At 35.0% G+C, this 17,197-nt stretch overlaps 1 protein-coding gene across 3 annotated transcripts in view; it reads left to right on the plus strand.

The window, feature by feature from the left end:
• Window positions 1–17,197, plus strand: part of LOC150094188 (uncharacterized) — a 189,383-nt gene that overhangs the window by 83,180 nt on the left and 89,006 nt on the right. For 2 of the 3 annotated variants that reach the window (XM_090411733.1, XM_090411732.1), the window contains exon 6: window positions 5,941–5,967. The exons of the other annotated variant lie outside the window; for it this stretch is intronic. In XM_090411733.1, coding sequence (XP_090267859.1) covers window positions 5,941–5,967 — 27 coding nt within the window. The remainder of the gene's footprint in view (window positions 1–5,940; window positions 5,968–17,197) is intronic. 3 annotated transcript variants of the gene reach the window in all.

The raw sequence follows: 17,197 nt of genomic DNA on the forward strand, positions 1-17,197 counted from the left end.
ATGGCTATCTATTTATGCTGTATTATTAATCTCTTATTCTTCCTGCTATCTCTTACTCTACCTTTCGTGACTCTATATTCTTATACCTGAGAGCACTAGAAATTTATTTGTTAAGCTGTGCCACCAGTCCTCCTTGTGGTATAAGAACAAGCAGTACTTTCAGTAGGTCCTAATCTAACACAAAATCCTCTCTTAATCAAATTACAGTCGTGACTTTCTATGCGTTCCTTATCTTATCTATCATTTAGTTCCCCGCTCACAGGATCGTGTTTATTTGGAAACAGTGCATTGCATATTAAAGATCAGGCAGTACTCATTGAATATAAATAACAAGCATGTTTATTAAATACTAATACCAAACATACAATACATGCAATAGAAAGTTGCTTCTTATATCTTTAACTTAAGCTACACTCTATATGACAAATTTCTACAGCATACTTCCACAATTATGTAACATATCTTACAAAATCACTGCAGTATAATTTATGACTTCTATTTTAAGCAAACTAATTGAGAACAGAATCTCTGTGGTAATTTTCTGTAATTATGCAGTATAAAGCCTTAGAATTCCTTACAATTAACAATTAAACATTTTGCCAATTCACTTCTTAGGAATTTGCTATGCTCTGATCCATACACTTAATAATTCCAACCATAAAGTTACATTAATTATTTTCAGGCTATAACTATCTTATCACATTAAACTTAGCAGTTTGATCTGGACGATTTGCCGTGGATCAACCTCCACCTCGTTACCTCCTTTCGACTTCTCTCTGTTCTAGCCAAAACTGTCGACGGTTGAAGATATCTTATCTTCGCTTAGGCCTTATAGTCAGTCTTTTCTGAAACCTTGGGTTAAGGATTGAAATCCACGTATTTTCCCGCGCAAACTCTGGATGTAGGTTTGGGAACCCCAGATATTTCCTCATGACTCTCTTGATCTAAAATTTCCGCCGACTTCTCTTTTCTCCCCTTTTGTATGTCTTTAATCCTTTTTACCGGACTGCAAAATTTATGTTTGATTCTTGCAGCCCTTTTCTCCACTGACTTTGAAGGTCACCTAAGACTGAATTTGTAAACAAAAGGGCTCTCTTACACTTTAATCAGAGCACTAACATCAAATAACCTTCCGAAGGCAAGGAATTACCCTTGGCTTTACCATTTTTACATTCTTTGTTTATGTGAGCGAGCAAGCTAATTCCCTTTGGGCTTTATACTTAGGCTTTTAGTATTCTATTTACAATAACAAAGTTTATTTTTACAAGCTTTCTAGATGTGACCTCTGTAAAAGTCGATGCAATAAAAAATATAAAAATTTACGCTGCATCGAATTTTACAAAGGCTACCCTTCATGAAAAATTTTCAGCTATGAATATGGATGATAAATTTTTTTCTGTACATTATCTATATGCTGTGTGTTACTTACTCTCTGGAGTGGACAATACTTCGTTTTATTGGTTTTGTGAGTTAAGAAAGCACTCAGTCTGATATGTGGGCTCTTTCTGTTGCAATACATGTTGGGACCACATTTGTCAGAGTCGGTGCTTAACTTACTCCTTGGACATTTATTTTTCACTTTATACCGTTCTCTCTTTCTGTTTTCTTCAAAATTTGTGTGCTCATTTCTAATCCCTTCTTTTGCCTTTTGAATCCTCCGTAGTTTAGCTAGGGTACGTAACAGTACGTGATCTGGACAGGTAGGCTATCTGTCGTTGTTCCCTTCTTCTTTCTCTATAAAATTTATTTCCATTGCGCCTTTATCTTTACTTCCTGTAAGCTTCATGTCTTCCTGTTGACCTACTGCCACCTACTGATGATGTCTGTCATATCTTTAATGAAGTAACAATATAGTTATTTATATGTTATTAAATATATAACACGTATATAAAAATATATCTTAAAGAAAGATATATTTTTAAACTTAAACCTGTTCTTTGTTTATCATTATCTCATCTTAATGCATGAGTTTATCATCGAGTATATTTTGCTGGTTAATGAGACAATAATATTAACAGATTTTGTGTGTGCTTTTTTTTAATATATTCAAAAACTGTTTCCTTTTTAGCTGAGAGTTGGATTAGAAATAACAGTTGATTGAAGATAGTTTTTTCCTAATTAAAATATTAAAGAAGATTTAATATTTAATTTAATAAAGAACATATATTTCCTTTAAAGTTTGATACCATTAACCTTATTGATTTTTTAATGTCTGACCCACACATAAAAGGTCAGAAGACCTGTAGCATATCAGTGCCATTTATGGGCAAGAGGGTAAGAAGAAAGGAGAAATCTGTTGTTGTTTTTTTTTTGAACAGCTCATGGCAGTTTTTTTGGAAAAGACAATGTGGAGGGATTAGCTTTTCCAAAGAAGTGGAATGAGAGGAGGAAAAGTTAATTTGCTAAGTTTGGAGCTGGACAATGGCTGTTAACTAGTAACTGTTCTTGTTCTTATAATTTTGGAGAAAAGTGGAAGAAGGATAATGCCAGTTCATCAGAGCATTGTCCACAAAAGTGCCTGTAGAACAAGCATAAGACAGAAACAGTGTCTGTGAGAGAGGATTGGAGTGGATCTGTGAGAAAGGGATCATCAGCTCAGTGAATTGATGATCCTCTACTCCAGTAGCAACAAGCAGTCTTACAGGGGATTTGGTATTTATAGTGTTAGCAGTTATGCATTACAGTAGTATGTTGAGCAGAAAAGTACACAGAGTGCTTTGGCATCTGTAGAAGCTATGGCTGATATGTGTTTGTGCCATGAAAGGTTAGAGGTGCAGATAATCCCAAGAAGGGAGATAATGTTTGAATATCAGATTATTATTGAAAGTTAAGGAAAATTGCATGAGATCTTTCTTACAAGGAAATTAAATAGGACTCTAATTAGAGTTTTCATATGTGGTGAGGACAGCCTTTTGAAGAAGCTTACAAGGTTGTCCTCATCCTATTGAAGTATAACAAGTCACTCAAAGGTTAGGGTATTGGTTATGGTAATATCTTACCTTGAGGCTTCTAATAATTGGGCACTGCAAGATTTGTCAAATGAAAAAGAGGAATGAAGTCAGTGAACAGCCAGGTGAGTTTCTCCCAACCTTTCCATGACTTCAGTTCATAGGTAGATAGTATAGGCTAGAAGATCAACTATGGATTGAGAGGGATTGGTGGAAGACTAGGGATGACATTGAGTAAGCAGTTCATGGTAAAGTAGAAAGAACTTTGCGTAAGTAATCAGTGCAGGAATTAGAAGAGAAGTGTGATATGAGTAGATCAGGCTTGCCTTCTGGTGATGTTACTATACTACCATCTGGATGTGAAGGAGTGGTGAAAACATGGATTGGCAAAAGTTTTTCTCAGTGGCCTTCAAATGAAATTTGAACAGTAAGCTAGTTTGCGGCATGCATTTGATCTTTCAAATCTAATTTGAATTTGTTAATAAATTTTTTATGGCTATTGCAAGCTGCAGTGTGCAATTGAAGATTTGGTCTGGAGCCACTTATGGTGTGATGAATTTTTTTTCCCTTGTGTTGTTGAGTGTTCTCTAACAAGTATTGGAACACTTGTTAGAGAACAAATCTTGGATAGTGGTCAGAAAGTATGGCTGAATGAGGGATGAAAGCCTTCATTTTAATGAGGATTATTTGTCATTCTGTTTGACCAGGTGCTTAAATTAGGAGAACAGTAGTAGTAGGACTAGTTATCGGACTGTTGCTTTCATTTTCCTGATCTGAATAGAAGCCACAGAGATCATCCCATTAGGCATCTTTTTAATGTCAGAGTACATGAGAATTGGATGAAGGTTGTTCCATGAAGAAGGAAACTTGAATGAGGTTATGGTCCAATTTACCAAGAAGAGAACTGACTGTATATTGGAAGGGGAGCTTGTTAACAAAAGCTCAAGAGTGTTGATAAGATGACAAAGGTTGTCTGTATTCTGGTAGATAAGTAGATTATCTGTTAGGTCATTGCTTATGACAAATACATTGGCATCTTTGCTTGCTTGATCAGCAGAACTAGAGAAAGGAAGCCAGTTAGAATTGTGGATGTTCACAAGGACCTCACTATTTAAGTATTTTGACTGCAGAAATCTAACGGATAAGCTTAGGTGTTGACGGTGATTCATAACTTAAGTTTTTAACGGTATTAACAACACCAAACAATTTAATCAAAAGATGTTATATTAACTGCTTATATTTCGCTGAATTTCAAATCAGCATCATCAGAGCACAACACACTTGTACACGCGACAGTGAGTAAGTAAAACAATAAAATTGCAGTGTACAAAAGATCTAAAGTCCTATTTATGGTGCCCTCTAATGTTGGAAAAAAAACCATTACAGCTATGTGGAAAGTATGATTGAAAGTATGAATCAAAAAGTATGAGAGCACAACCAACCTCTAAAGGCGATAGCCTTTAGAGGTTGGTTGTGCTCTCATACTTTTTGATTGGAATTTCTACAAGCTGTATTAATAAAAGTTTTTATGTGAAATACGGCATTTTTTTTGCTTGATGATGTGAGCCCTTTGTTAAAATTTCCATACCTCACCACTGGATACATGGGGAATTGTATGTTGGAATGACTGGGGGGCATTTACCATTGTCGATTATGCGTGCATTGCAAGCATAAGCCAGGAGATTAGATTTTTCTGTGGGTGATGTTGCAATTGAGCCATCTGGGTATGATAGGGGTGGGAGTAGTGTAGGGCAAAAGTTGCAACCAATTGCTTTGGCAAAAGACCAAAAGGCATGGCTGCCGCTAGGACAGGCTGCAAGTTTCCTGATTTTGCCCATTCAAATTCTGTTTTGGAATCATTAATAATTTTTACATCTGTTTTGGGCTTCGGTATAGGTACTGAAGGGGGATGGAGTTCTTAATTTGAGCTAGTTGTGGTATGCCTGGTTTTTCATTAGTACAGCCTTGGCACATCTTTTGGAGAACCAGGGTTTGGATAGGGTACGGCAGTTCAGTGTGGTGTGGGGAATGTATGTTATCATGCCAGTAAGGATTACTTTGGTGATGTGTTTTGTGCATGTTTGGATTGGAAGAAACAATAGTCCAACCATGGTCACACCATTCTTGTGCAGGTGTGACTGTGTAAGCGTTGTTGCATGGGGCAGGAGATGAGCACTAGGTTGTGGTCAGAATTACCCAGGGGGCTCACTACATTCACTATATATTTGGAAGGGTCATATGTATGGAGGAAGAGATAACAATTAGGAACATATGCAGTGAAAGACTTGCAAACATATTGATAACACAGACGGAATCTATGTTGCATCCAAATGTGGCCTAGGCAATTTCCCCTGTGTATACAACCATACTTGGACTCCTTCCAGAAATGAACTTGATCCAGAGTAAGTGGCAGCCAGATTTGTTCACTAGCAGATTGGGAAAAACTTCAGATTTGTTATTATCTGGTTTGGTCACATGTACTGTTTTGCAGCTGGTGTATAAAACTATTTTACTTCTGTACTCATGAATGGGTGGGGCAGGAATCTGAGTCCTTACAGTGTGTGGCATGTCCTTGAAGGGTATCACCTACGTTGCATGTGATAAAATGTTTATATCCAAAATATTTTTCATTTCTGACCACTTTTTGATTAAGTGGTTATTCTAAAGGGGAAAAAAACACTTTAAATTGAATGAATATGGTATCTTTTTTTTAATCTGTTTTTGAAAATGGAAATTGTAATTTGAATATTTGACAGCCATATATTGTTTGTTTTATATTGACAGAAGTAAATTGAAACACTTCATCGATGTTAATTTTGAATAACTTTATAAAAAACTTCTTCATTTGAAAATAACACAATTTATAATTTAAAGTGATCCAGAATGTCCCTTATATTTATTGATTCTTCATATTTGTACAATCACATTACTGAAACTTAAATTTAATAATTCACTGTTTTTCTCCCCCATCTTTCTGATAACTTTTCTTTAGCTTGCACATTCCAAGGAAGGTCTTGAGGCAAGTAATATGCTGATTACTTCATTCCTCTGAAATTTTCTTATGGAATATGTTATACTAACCCTTAGATTACAAATAATGATATAATTACAGAGATGTATTTTTATTCTTTTTTAATATTTGTTTTTTCTACACACTTATGCATGTTGGAGTTAAAAAAAATTGACTTTATTAATTTAATAACTAAAGTTCAGAATTATAATAATAAAAAACTATTAACTTGATTGGAAATTAGTGATTTAGTGCCTGGAAATTATTTTCATTTGTTATATTTTCTTTTAAGTGAAAAGATCAACAAGGTGATTATTTTTTGTCTTTTCAATGTTTGTAAAAAAAACCAAACTATACAAACATGTCAAAATGCTTTTATCATCTTTTCCTGTCATTTGAAGTGAAACAAAATCCACCTGATAAGAGTGAATTAGAAATTTTGGAACACAGTACAGTAACAATTTCAGATAGAACACAGTATTGATAACTTCAAAAGCTGATTATAGCAGTGTGATACATGTGTTCTCATTAATAAGCAGATAAAGTTAGTTTTTAGCGACTCACTGTTTAAGTAAATACTGTCTGATGCTAGCCGAGCTGTATAAAAAAATGTTTAATTTGGAAGTTGTAAAATAAAATTTTATTTGGATATCATCAATTTATCTCAAACTTTGTTGGCTGGTACTGCCATTCCTATGCATATACTGGTACACATAGTATTAAAGGAAACAACAACAAAATAATAATAAATAAAAGTAGGTCAGAAAAATTTAGAGCACCATGTGTTTACCTAGTTTTGGCATGTCAAAGAATTGATTGATTATTATGCAAGCAACACTTGAAGGAGGATAGTAAAGTGGTAAAAGTTATATTGAAGGTATTTTGAACAAAGTTTTCACTGAGAAAAATTTTTTTTTTCTTACTAGGTAAACAAAAAATTGAATACACAAGCAATGCTTGAAGGATGATAATAAAGTATTAGTTTTGTTGAAGATATTTCAAATGCAAACTTCACTATGAAAAAAAATTGTTTTTCATATTTTCACCTATGGATCAAGAGTGGTAGAATCCATATTGCTGGTTGCTAATTAGCTTATGAGCCTCCAGGTAGCGCAGCAGTTGACTGTGGTTGGCCTTCTCTGTGAGTTTAGCAAGAATAGAAGTGAGAGCACTTGGACAGTAGTTTGTTTGCTGATTTATTTTATTTCTTTGGAATGAGGTTATCAGCTGGTGGAGAAACACAATTCTAAAGTTAATTACTAACTAAATTTATTTAGCTAATAAATTTAGTTAGTAATTGTTATCTTTAGATGTGTTTTCTCCACTAAACATTAACATGAGTGATGATCAACATCCAAGCATCCATATCAGATTATGACCAACACCTAAGCCTGTCAGCAATCTTGTTGACAGGCTTAGATGTATTGGACATTATTCATAACTTATTTTAACAGTATTATAACACCAATACAAAACAGTAAATTATAAAAGGATGTTTATTACCTAGCTCATATTTTGCTGGCTTTCAAACCAGCATCCTCAAAAGCAAAACATGTTATAGCTTACATGTATTAGTGAGCAAGTAAAACAATTCAAATTTTAATGGGTACAAGATCTAAAGTCCTAATTTGGCATCCTCTGATGTTGTATAAAAGAAGTTATTATGATTGTGTAGGTGTTGATCTTAAGATGACTGGCTTCCAAATTTTTGGCAGATTAATGCAGTCATACATGTTAAGGTTAGGAGAATGCTTCATACCTATTGTTGACTCTCAAAAATAGTCTCTCTGATCTGTAACAACTTCTGTACAGCCTATTGGTTTTCTTTCATCGAACCTTCTGTGAAAGGGCGTGCAAAGCACAGTTTGCCATGAACTGGCAAATTGATATATAGTGATAATCTGGTATGAGTGTGTGAACGCTGATTATCACTATGTTGATGTTTATCAGAGAAAACACGTCTAAAGATAATAAATGCTAACTAAATTTATTAGCTAAATAAAATTTAATTAGTAATTATTATCTTTAGACTCGTGTTTTCTCCACTAGCTGAACAGGAAGTCTCAGTATTCATTACTATCATCTACAGTGCTATGTACTATTTAGTGACTGTCCTGCAGAACCATTTTACTACTGTAGCCTCAAATAGAGGAGAGCCTGGGCGCATGCTGTATGATTAGCATGTGGGGGAAGTGGCAGTTTTATAGTTATTTGTATGTTCTCCATTGAGAGTGGATTTGAAATATTCTGTGTTCCTGTCTGTTTTCATAGTTTGGTATTTTTGTGTGGTCATTTTGTTGTTATTTTGTTACATCTGTTATTCAGTATAGTTAAAGGATTCCTGGAGACTTGCAGTGGATTTGTTTATAAGTATAACATCATCTGCATATAGTAAAATAGATTAATATCTCCAGTTTTGATATCAGGTTGCAGGTGAGCCATCCAAATCCTTGGGACTTGTAAGCCATCATTATTATTCAGATTAGGTTTATGGATTAGCATCCCAATGGCTTCTTTGAATTTGCCCCCCCCCCCCCCCCCCCCCCCCGATATATAGACTACTAAAAATCCATAACCAAAATGCACCATTATGTCCCATTGTAGATGGCACTAATTCCCCCACATATAAATTAGCCTGACATTTAGTCAAAGTGCTCACACAATATACTGGCAGCACACCTTCACACATAAAAAAAACTCAGCCCACCTTAAAGGCAGCATAGAAAACCTCACACTCCAGCACACTGACATAATGGTCAGTTTTGATGTCTCCTCCTTATTCACCAGTGCCCTACCCAAAGATACCTTAGACCTCATCCAAGCGAAATTTCTTCCCAATATCTGACCCACATTTCAGTTCACCATGAACTCAGGCTATTTCATTTGGCAAAGAAAATTCTACAAACAGATAGAGGGGACAGCCATGTGTTCTCCACCCCTTGCCAACTACTTTATGAAGGCCTTTGAACAAAAAGCTTTAAACTCTGCTCCACATAAACCCACAGTCTGGCTACACTACATGGATGATGTGTTCTCCGTTTGGCTGCATGACCTGGATACACTCCACAATTTCACAGCACACACTTAAACAATCAACACTGCAGGATCCAATTTACCTTGGAAAAGGAAAACAACAACAGTCTCTCTTTTCTAGACACTCTGATTACATGCCAGCCTGATGTATCCCTGGCTTTCTCTGTTTACAGAAAACAGACACAGGTAGATACATTCACTAGCAGTCACTTCGTCCCCCTTCCAACAGTATGGGATTATAAAAGCCCTATACAAATACAATGCCCTAATTACTGAAGTTGACCATATCCTCAACACCTTCTTAGCCAATGGCTTCAAACCCCCAAAAAATCCAAAAAATATTAAAACCAGGTAACCCCCCCCCCTTCCTTCAAAGCAGAAATTACTCTGAATCTATCACCATTCCATATATCTAGGGCACATCCAAAAAATTAACAAAAATCCTAAGGAAATATGACCTCACAACCAGTTACAAACCACATTAAGAAATTGGCATCTGTTCCACCAAAGACCAGCCACTATCCCTAGACTGACCTGGAGTATACCAGGTTCTTTGCAGTTGAAATTGTCCTACTACAGCCAAACAGGCAGGACAGCCAATATCAGGATATCTGAAAACAAGGACTACATCCAGTTCCACCAATATAGCTCAGGACTTGCTGACTATGCTTTGGACACCCATCACAGGATACACTGGAAGAAGGCCACTTTATTACCCTGCAGCAAATACAAGTACAAAAGACTTGAATCTGCCTCAGCTCTGAAAAACTTTCCAAACCTCAATAAATTTGGGTGCATGAGATTTCCCCAAATTTGGGAAGCTTGCATTTTAAGAACATCAGCCCAACAGCCAAGACAACCTGATTCAGCCTTCTAGGGGCACCTTTAGGACAGACTTCAGTTGCCTTTCTTCAGCCTCATTTGCTTAGTGTGAGTGCCTTCGTTCTTGTTTTGTGATCTAGTTTACATTGTCATTTCCTAATAAAATTATTAGAAGCTATGTCTAACCAACGTATAAGCTTATCTAAAGGAAGGAATTTGATATGTCACTTGTGTTCTTATTTTCATTTCAGAATTGCTTATCCTTTCATCTATGTAGGATAAATTACATGTGTATTGATGGAAATCAATACACATGTACAAGTTTTTTCACTTGGCTATGCTACCAATTATATATTTGGTTTAATCCTTTATCCAAGTGTAAGCAAACAAAGTTTGCACCTGAAGTATTTCAGGACTAGAGAAACTTATGGTAAAGGGGGAGTAAGTTCTGATCACTTGCCTTAGTATCTCCCATAATGCAAAGCACATCTCCTTGCAGACATGTATACTGCTATGCAATAAGGGAAGGGCCACTACCCCCACTGATGAAACCTCAATAAAGGTCGAAACTGGTCTGGGTAGTGGTCTTTCCCTTAATGCAGTGTTTCCCAACCACTGCATTAAGGGAAATTCGATGTCGTGGATCCGCTGTAACGAATGTTAATATGTCGTGGACCCCATGTAGTGAATGTTAATTCACCATGGCCCACATAAAATCCAAAATGAAAATTTTTTATATTTTACATGAAGTAATAAATTACAATTTTACAACACTAAATGTGTCATTTATGACAGTGCACTACTGTTATAAATGGAGATATTCGGAAGAATATGAACATATCAATTAGGCCAGGTGCAAACAACATGTGTGAGCAACATGATAAGATAAAGTTTAATGAAAATAAACTATCCTGCAGACCCCAGTTTGGGAAACACTGCCTTAATGCATAGCATTATACATGTCTTCAAAAAGATGTGCTTTGCATTATGGGAGATACTAAGGCAAGTGATCAGAACTTACTCCACCTTTACCACTAGTTGCCCCAGTCCTGAAAATACTTACTTCAGGTGCAAACTTTGTTTGCTTACACTTGGATAAAGGATTAAACCAAATATATATATAATTGGTACGTGTGTATTGAATCTGGTATACATTTGGGTGGGCAAAAGGAGGGAGGAGATCCTTAGAGGAGCTGAATAGGCTTTTTAATTTTGTGGGTATTTATATGTGGCTTTGTTTTATTTTTTTTAGTGTTCTGTCTTTTAATTCTCTCTAAAGTAAGTGCTCTAACATGGTAGTTTGTCTCCATAATTCTACATGATGAATGCTGATCACTGTGAAACCATGGAAGAAAGAATATTTACAGTACAGTTTTAAACTTATTGAACTGACTACTCATTCTTCTCATGTATAATCTGAGGAACCTTTATAATGATTTTCTTTAGCCAAAAGTGAGTTAGCTAGTCTTATTCATATGAGGTGACAGGGTTTTCCTTCTAGAAACTTTTGATTTTCATCCTTCAAAACAATTAAACTGGCAGAAGGATACTCACAATTGATAGACATGCTATACTGGCCTCACAGCATTAGTTGCACCAGCCATAATCCTCATTTGTTTTCTCCTAAGGACTCCAGCCTCCAGATGTTTCCAGAGAGAGAGAGAGAGAGAGAGAGAGAGAAGCATTTGGAATAAGCATGGGTATTCTGACTTTAACCACTTAACAGCAGCAGTGCAAAAACATGTGCGCTCCCAATTACATTTCAATCATTTTTAAATCTCAAAAGATGTTTGGAAAACAAAGAATTGACACTCTCATCAACAAACAAACAAAGATTGAAGTTACCCATCATAATGAACGGGTAAAGAAAAATAGAGACATTTTAAAAAAATTAATTGATACTGTATGCTATTTGGCTAAGCAAGGGCTTCCTTTCAGAGGTCATGATGAATCTGAAGATTCAGCTAATCGAGGAAATTATATAGAATTTTTAAATGTGCCCGCGAATATGATCCTCTTTTAGACAGTCATTTAAAGGATTTGACTGTATTTCAAGGAACTTCTTCCACAGTACAAAACGATATTATTAGTGCTATATCTGATGTGATTAAAGATGCTATAAAAAAAGAAATTGCTACCGCTACATTTGTGGCCATTATTTTGGATGAAACATCTGATGTCCTGTCAAACTCGCAACTATCAACTGTTTTCCATTTTGTCCGTAATGGGCAAATACAGGAAAGGTTCATCAGATTTACAGATGTTAGTGATGATAGAATGTCTAGTGGTCTTTTTAAACATGTTGTAAACATAGTTGAGGAATGTAATATCAAGGACAAGTTAGTTGGACAAACTTATGATGGTACCTGTATAATGAGTGGCCATATTAATGGGTTACAGACAGTGGTGAGCTATGAGGGGCTCGCACGATCCCTTTGTTAAATTTTTCTCAAATTTGCAAGCCCCTTGTTCTTCTTGTTTAATAATCTTGTTGAACTAGAAAATACCACTGTGGAACATATACATGCTACTTTAAATTCATATGGATTTTCTGATAACTATATAAAAAATCATTTCATTGCATTTTGTTCTGATGGAGCTAGTGTAATGTTAGAAACTAAATCAGGTGTTGCAATCAAACTTCTACAAAAATTTCCTAACTTGTGATTTGGCATTGCGCTCATCATTTACACTTAGCAATAGACGATTCGATAAATAAACATTAAAGAAATACATCATTTTGAAATATTTATGGATAAATTATATGCTTTTTATCATCAATCACCAAAAAATCCATGAGAATTAAATACGATTGCAAAAGATCTTGGTATCGAAATTTTAAAGATCGGCCATGTGTTTGGACCATGATAGGCAGCTTGCAGTTTACAAATGGCTCTTGCTTTGTGGAGAAATTACCCAGCTTTATGCAAGCATTTTGCATCGAACGATAAATATAAGGGCTAAAATATGACTTATTATTGTTTATGTGACCATAGGTTTTTTTAATTACTATATATGTTCATATAATAACGCCTACCAGTTTTGCTAGCAACTGTCTAGCTTTCTCAAGGCTTGAATGGTAAACACCAAAAAAATATGAAAAATATAAGGGCTTTTTAAAGTGACATCTCAATTTGGAATTTTTAAAAGATCTAGCATTAATGATTGATATCCTACAAGAATTAGCATATCTGTCAGAAGCTCTACAAAGTCACAATATAAGTATTATAAGGGCTAAGTTAGGCCCTTATAATACTTATTAGAAGTACATGCAACATGTACAACAAATTTTGCGAGATGATTTGCTGCTCCATCAAACCACATGTATTCATGCCAAGCCTAAATGAATCACCTGATCAACATTATTAGTTCATTGGATTAGCCTCTCCCTACAGTTTTTAACTGAACTAGTAAATGTATTAGCGGCTGTTTATTATTGGTTAGTTATTTATAATTTGCAAACAAATCTCTCTCCTCGTAACTTTTAAATTATTTAATTATTTTAATTCATATTTCACTTGTTCATGTTTAGACTTTATAGGATCACATGCTATTCACTCTACTCAGCAAATTATAGGACAGTGCTTCCCAAACTTATGGATGTAAAGGTCCCTTTAAAAAAATTAAAATATTTTATGGCCCTCATCACCCAAGCATCGCCTGCACCTGTGTACACTAGCAATGAAACATTAATTTAAACTGCGAAAAACTTGCCCGTTTTAAATGTGCTTAAGATTTTTGCATTTGTAAGCTTTTTTGTGCTTTTTATCAATATCTTTGAAATGAAACTTATATGAATAAGCATACATTTACTAATATTCATGAAGTGCCGAAATATGCAGGAAGTAAAATTCGTGAACCAACAGCAGTGTGTGATCTTTTCCGTTAAATTATAAAAAATAACAAAAATGAAATAATAAATAATAAAAATTAAATATGCTTCTTTTAAGATAAAAAAAAAACTACTTAGTCTTAAAACATATTAAATTTGTTTTCATTATTTCATGGCCCCCAATGGGGCCGCGGCCCACAGTTTGGGAAGCACAGTTATAGGACACACATATCACAAATGTTAAGTGATGTTAATTGTTAATAATTCATTTGCTAATGAAAGTATTTCTATTCACAATTATTCTTTTCTTTCATTTCCCATTCTCACATGTCTTATAAATGATGGTTCACATATTTTCACCTTTGAGCAATTCAAATATAACAATCAAATAGAGCTTTCTCCTTCATTGTTGTTTTCTAATAAATCCTAAAGCAAACAGATTGTTCCTCCAATCTATGCAGATTTGGTTACAATTAATTAATAAATTAAAGTATTGAAAGTTACCCTGCAATTAATTGCATTGAACCAATTAGAATGAGTGCTGATGCGCTATGCAATCTTAAAACTTTTGTACATCAATAAAAATGCAATAACATGGTCAAATCCATGAATTTTGTAGTGCTCCACATGATAGCACACCCGACCGAAATGGTCACGCGACGCCACTGGTGCATATGCATGCATGTAGTTATATATATATATGTGTGTGTGTGTGTGTGTGTGTGTGTAAAGGAAGGTATGGTTATTAGAAAAAGAAAATCACAGGAAATGTAGTGATCATCACTACTACTACTACTACCTTTTGTTGTGGTTGATTAAAAAAGAAATGGATAATTCCTTATATTCACTTTTATAAGATGTTTTGTTTAAAAAAAATAAGAAAGGCTTGTCTTATATTAAAAAAAAAAAAAAAAAGTCATTGCTATGATTAACCTGCAGAGAACACGTTGCAACCAAGGCTGCAAGTCACTTGCCACTTTCTGTAAACAATATAAATGAGTGGCACAGATTTTCCGAGATGACAGGCAGATAATGATAGATGGTGTTGCGATGAAATAGGTTGTTCTCATGGTCTAGCCTATAGCTTAATGCATCATTTAAATTTTCAGAAAGTGTGTGCATGAGGAGTGTCCAGAAAGCTGAGCCTCATCACAAAATGAACTAAATGAGTTTAGCCTTGCAATATCTCTTCTGCTGCTATGAAGATGAAGGAGAAGACATGTTAAACAGGAGGATTTTTAGGGAGATGAATTGTGGGTTCACCATTACCAACTTGAATCAAAGCATGCTGTAGTGCAATGGAAACATCCCATTTTACTGGCAAGCAAGAAGATCAAGGTTCTTCTATCAGTGGGAAAGCTTATGGTTACTTTTTTGGGGTGGGGGGGGAGTGATTCTCATGAAGTACTGCTGGCTCATTTTCAGAAGTCAGGTGAAAATGTGAATGCCATATCATACTGTGAAATTTTATTAAAGCTTCAGGATACAGTTTGCCAAAAACATCCAGGCTTGCTCACAAGAGAAATATTGTTCATGTATGACAGTGACAGTGTGAGGCATCATGCGACTTAAGGTGGCAGACTTTGTACTGTTGATCAGGAGGTTGAAAATGAGGTATGGAATTGGCACCTCCATACCCCATTTTCAATGGTATGGAAAATAAAGTGATGAGACAAATGTATAAATGTTGAAGGGAATTATGTAAAGATATATTCACACACACTACATTAAAGCAACTAGTAACATACTATTGTAATCTACATGATATGTAAAATTCATTAACCTGCCTGGTCTGATCTCTTCTGGTAAAAAAAAAAATAAAATAAAATAATTTAAAAATAAATAAAAAAGTAATTTATTACATCAGCCATTGAGAAAATTCCTAAAAAAACAAAACAAAACAACTTGGCTCTCCTGTTGATCTTTCTTTATTGAAGCTGTCTGCTCTCAAACACCTGATTATCTGATGTGATCTTTATTATTTTTGTTTGTAAAAATTGTTACTGTTGTTTGGTACTCTAGGCAACCTGAGGATGGGCGTTGTTGTAAGGGTCATATATGTGTTGATCAAAACTTCAAACTTTTAAGACCATCATTCTCATTTAAATTTGGTTGTTTTATAAAGATTTCACACACTTATTTAAATTTTATTTCATATATACTTGATGTAAGAATTTTGTGTGTGTGTGTGTGTGTGTGTTTTCTTATCCTAAATGTCTCTAGAGCAGGGGATCATCAACCTGTGATCCATGGGTTTTCTTCACTCAGTGACTCAGAAAAACATTTAGCATCATCTTCTGAAAGTTTGTATTTGAAGATTAATAATGTAAATTTTAAAAATAAAATAGCAAATAAGTTAATTCCTTTTTGTGTTTTTACTTATATTCAATGTAGTTACATTTTGCTCTTGCATTATTAACTCTGCTTATCATCTAATGGGGCAATTTATTTACTCTCCTTGTCATCGCATGCGCATTCTTCCAGTAGTGCATGTGTCATCGTATAACTATGTCTGTTATGCCGATAGTAAGTCAAACCATTACTGCTGTTAGTAATTTTAAATTTGCATTGAATTTATAAGGTATTATTAAGCGAGACTCCAGGGAGTCAGGGACTCATTGAGGGAGGCCACATACTACATGCACTAGCTATTATAATTATTCTTGAATTCATTCACACTACTTGCACACACAATATTCAACAGCAATTCATTCCAATAATGCACCATTCTATAAGAGAAAAATCTAGCCCTCACATCTCCCTTCTTGACAGCATTCATGCTCAACTTCCAAGAATGCCATCTTGTCCTTTCCCCACCCTCCATAAATTGAAAAATTCCATCATATGAAATCCTGTATGACCCTTTCAAAAGTTTGTAAGTCTCAATCATATCACCCCTCTTTCTCCTATTTGCTAGTGTCTACAAACACTAGCAAGCACAGTCTACAAATTCTTAATCTTTCTTGATAATCAGTATTCCACATTCTTGATATCATTTTTAACACTCTCCTTTGCACTCTCACTATATCAGAATCACAAAGGAAACCATGAGACCAGACCAGTGCACAATAGTCCAAGTGAGGTCTTGTAAAGGGGACAAAAATGACATCCTTATCTTTACATGTTCGTTTCGCAATTATTTTTGATTTCTATTTGCAATCTTTGGTACATGTCCCCTGAATTTCAACTTCCTATCTACTAACACTCCAAGATCCCTAACCTCATCAGTTTCTTCTAGCATATATTCCCACCAATGCATAATCTCCAGTATAATACACCATTGGATATCTAATCATGCCAAAGTGAATGACTTTACATTTACTGACATTGAACAGACATCCATTTTCCCATCCCCACAATTCTAGTCTATTCAGAACAATTCTGCAAGTATTGCATATCGGCAGCATTCCTGATTACCGTAACTATTTTTGCATCATCAGAAATTAGCTGTATGTCATTTGTCAAATCCTTCCCAATATCATTAATGTATAGTTTGAATAACAGTGGATCAAGCACTGATTCTTGTGGTACACCACTGGTCACTTTAAATCT

The sequence above is a fragment of the Typopeltis vanoorti genome, chromosome 22 (genome assembly GCF_054136105.1).
Source record: "Typopeltis vanoorti isolate ZY-2024b chromosome 22, IOZ_Tvanoo_1.0, whole genome shotgun sequence".
Classification (NCBI taxonomy): Eukaryota; Metazoa; Arthropoda; class Arachnida; order Uropygi; family Thelyphonidae; genus Typopeltis; species Typopeltis vanoorti.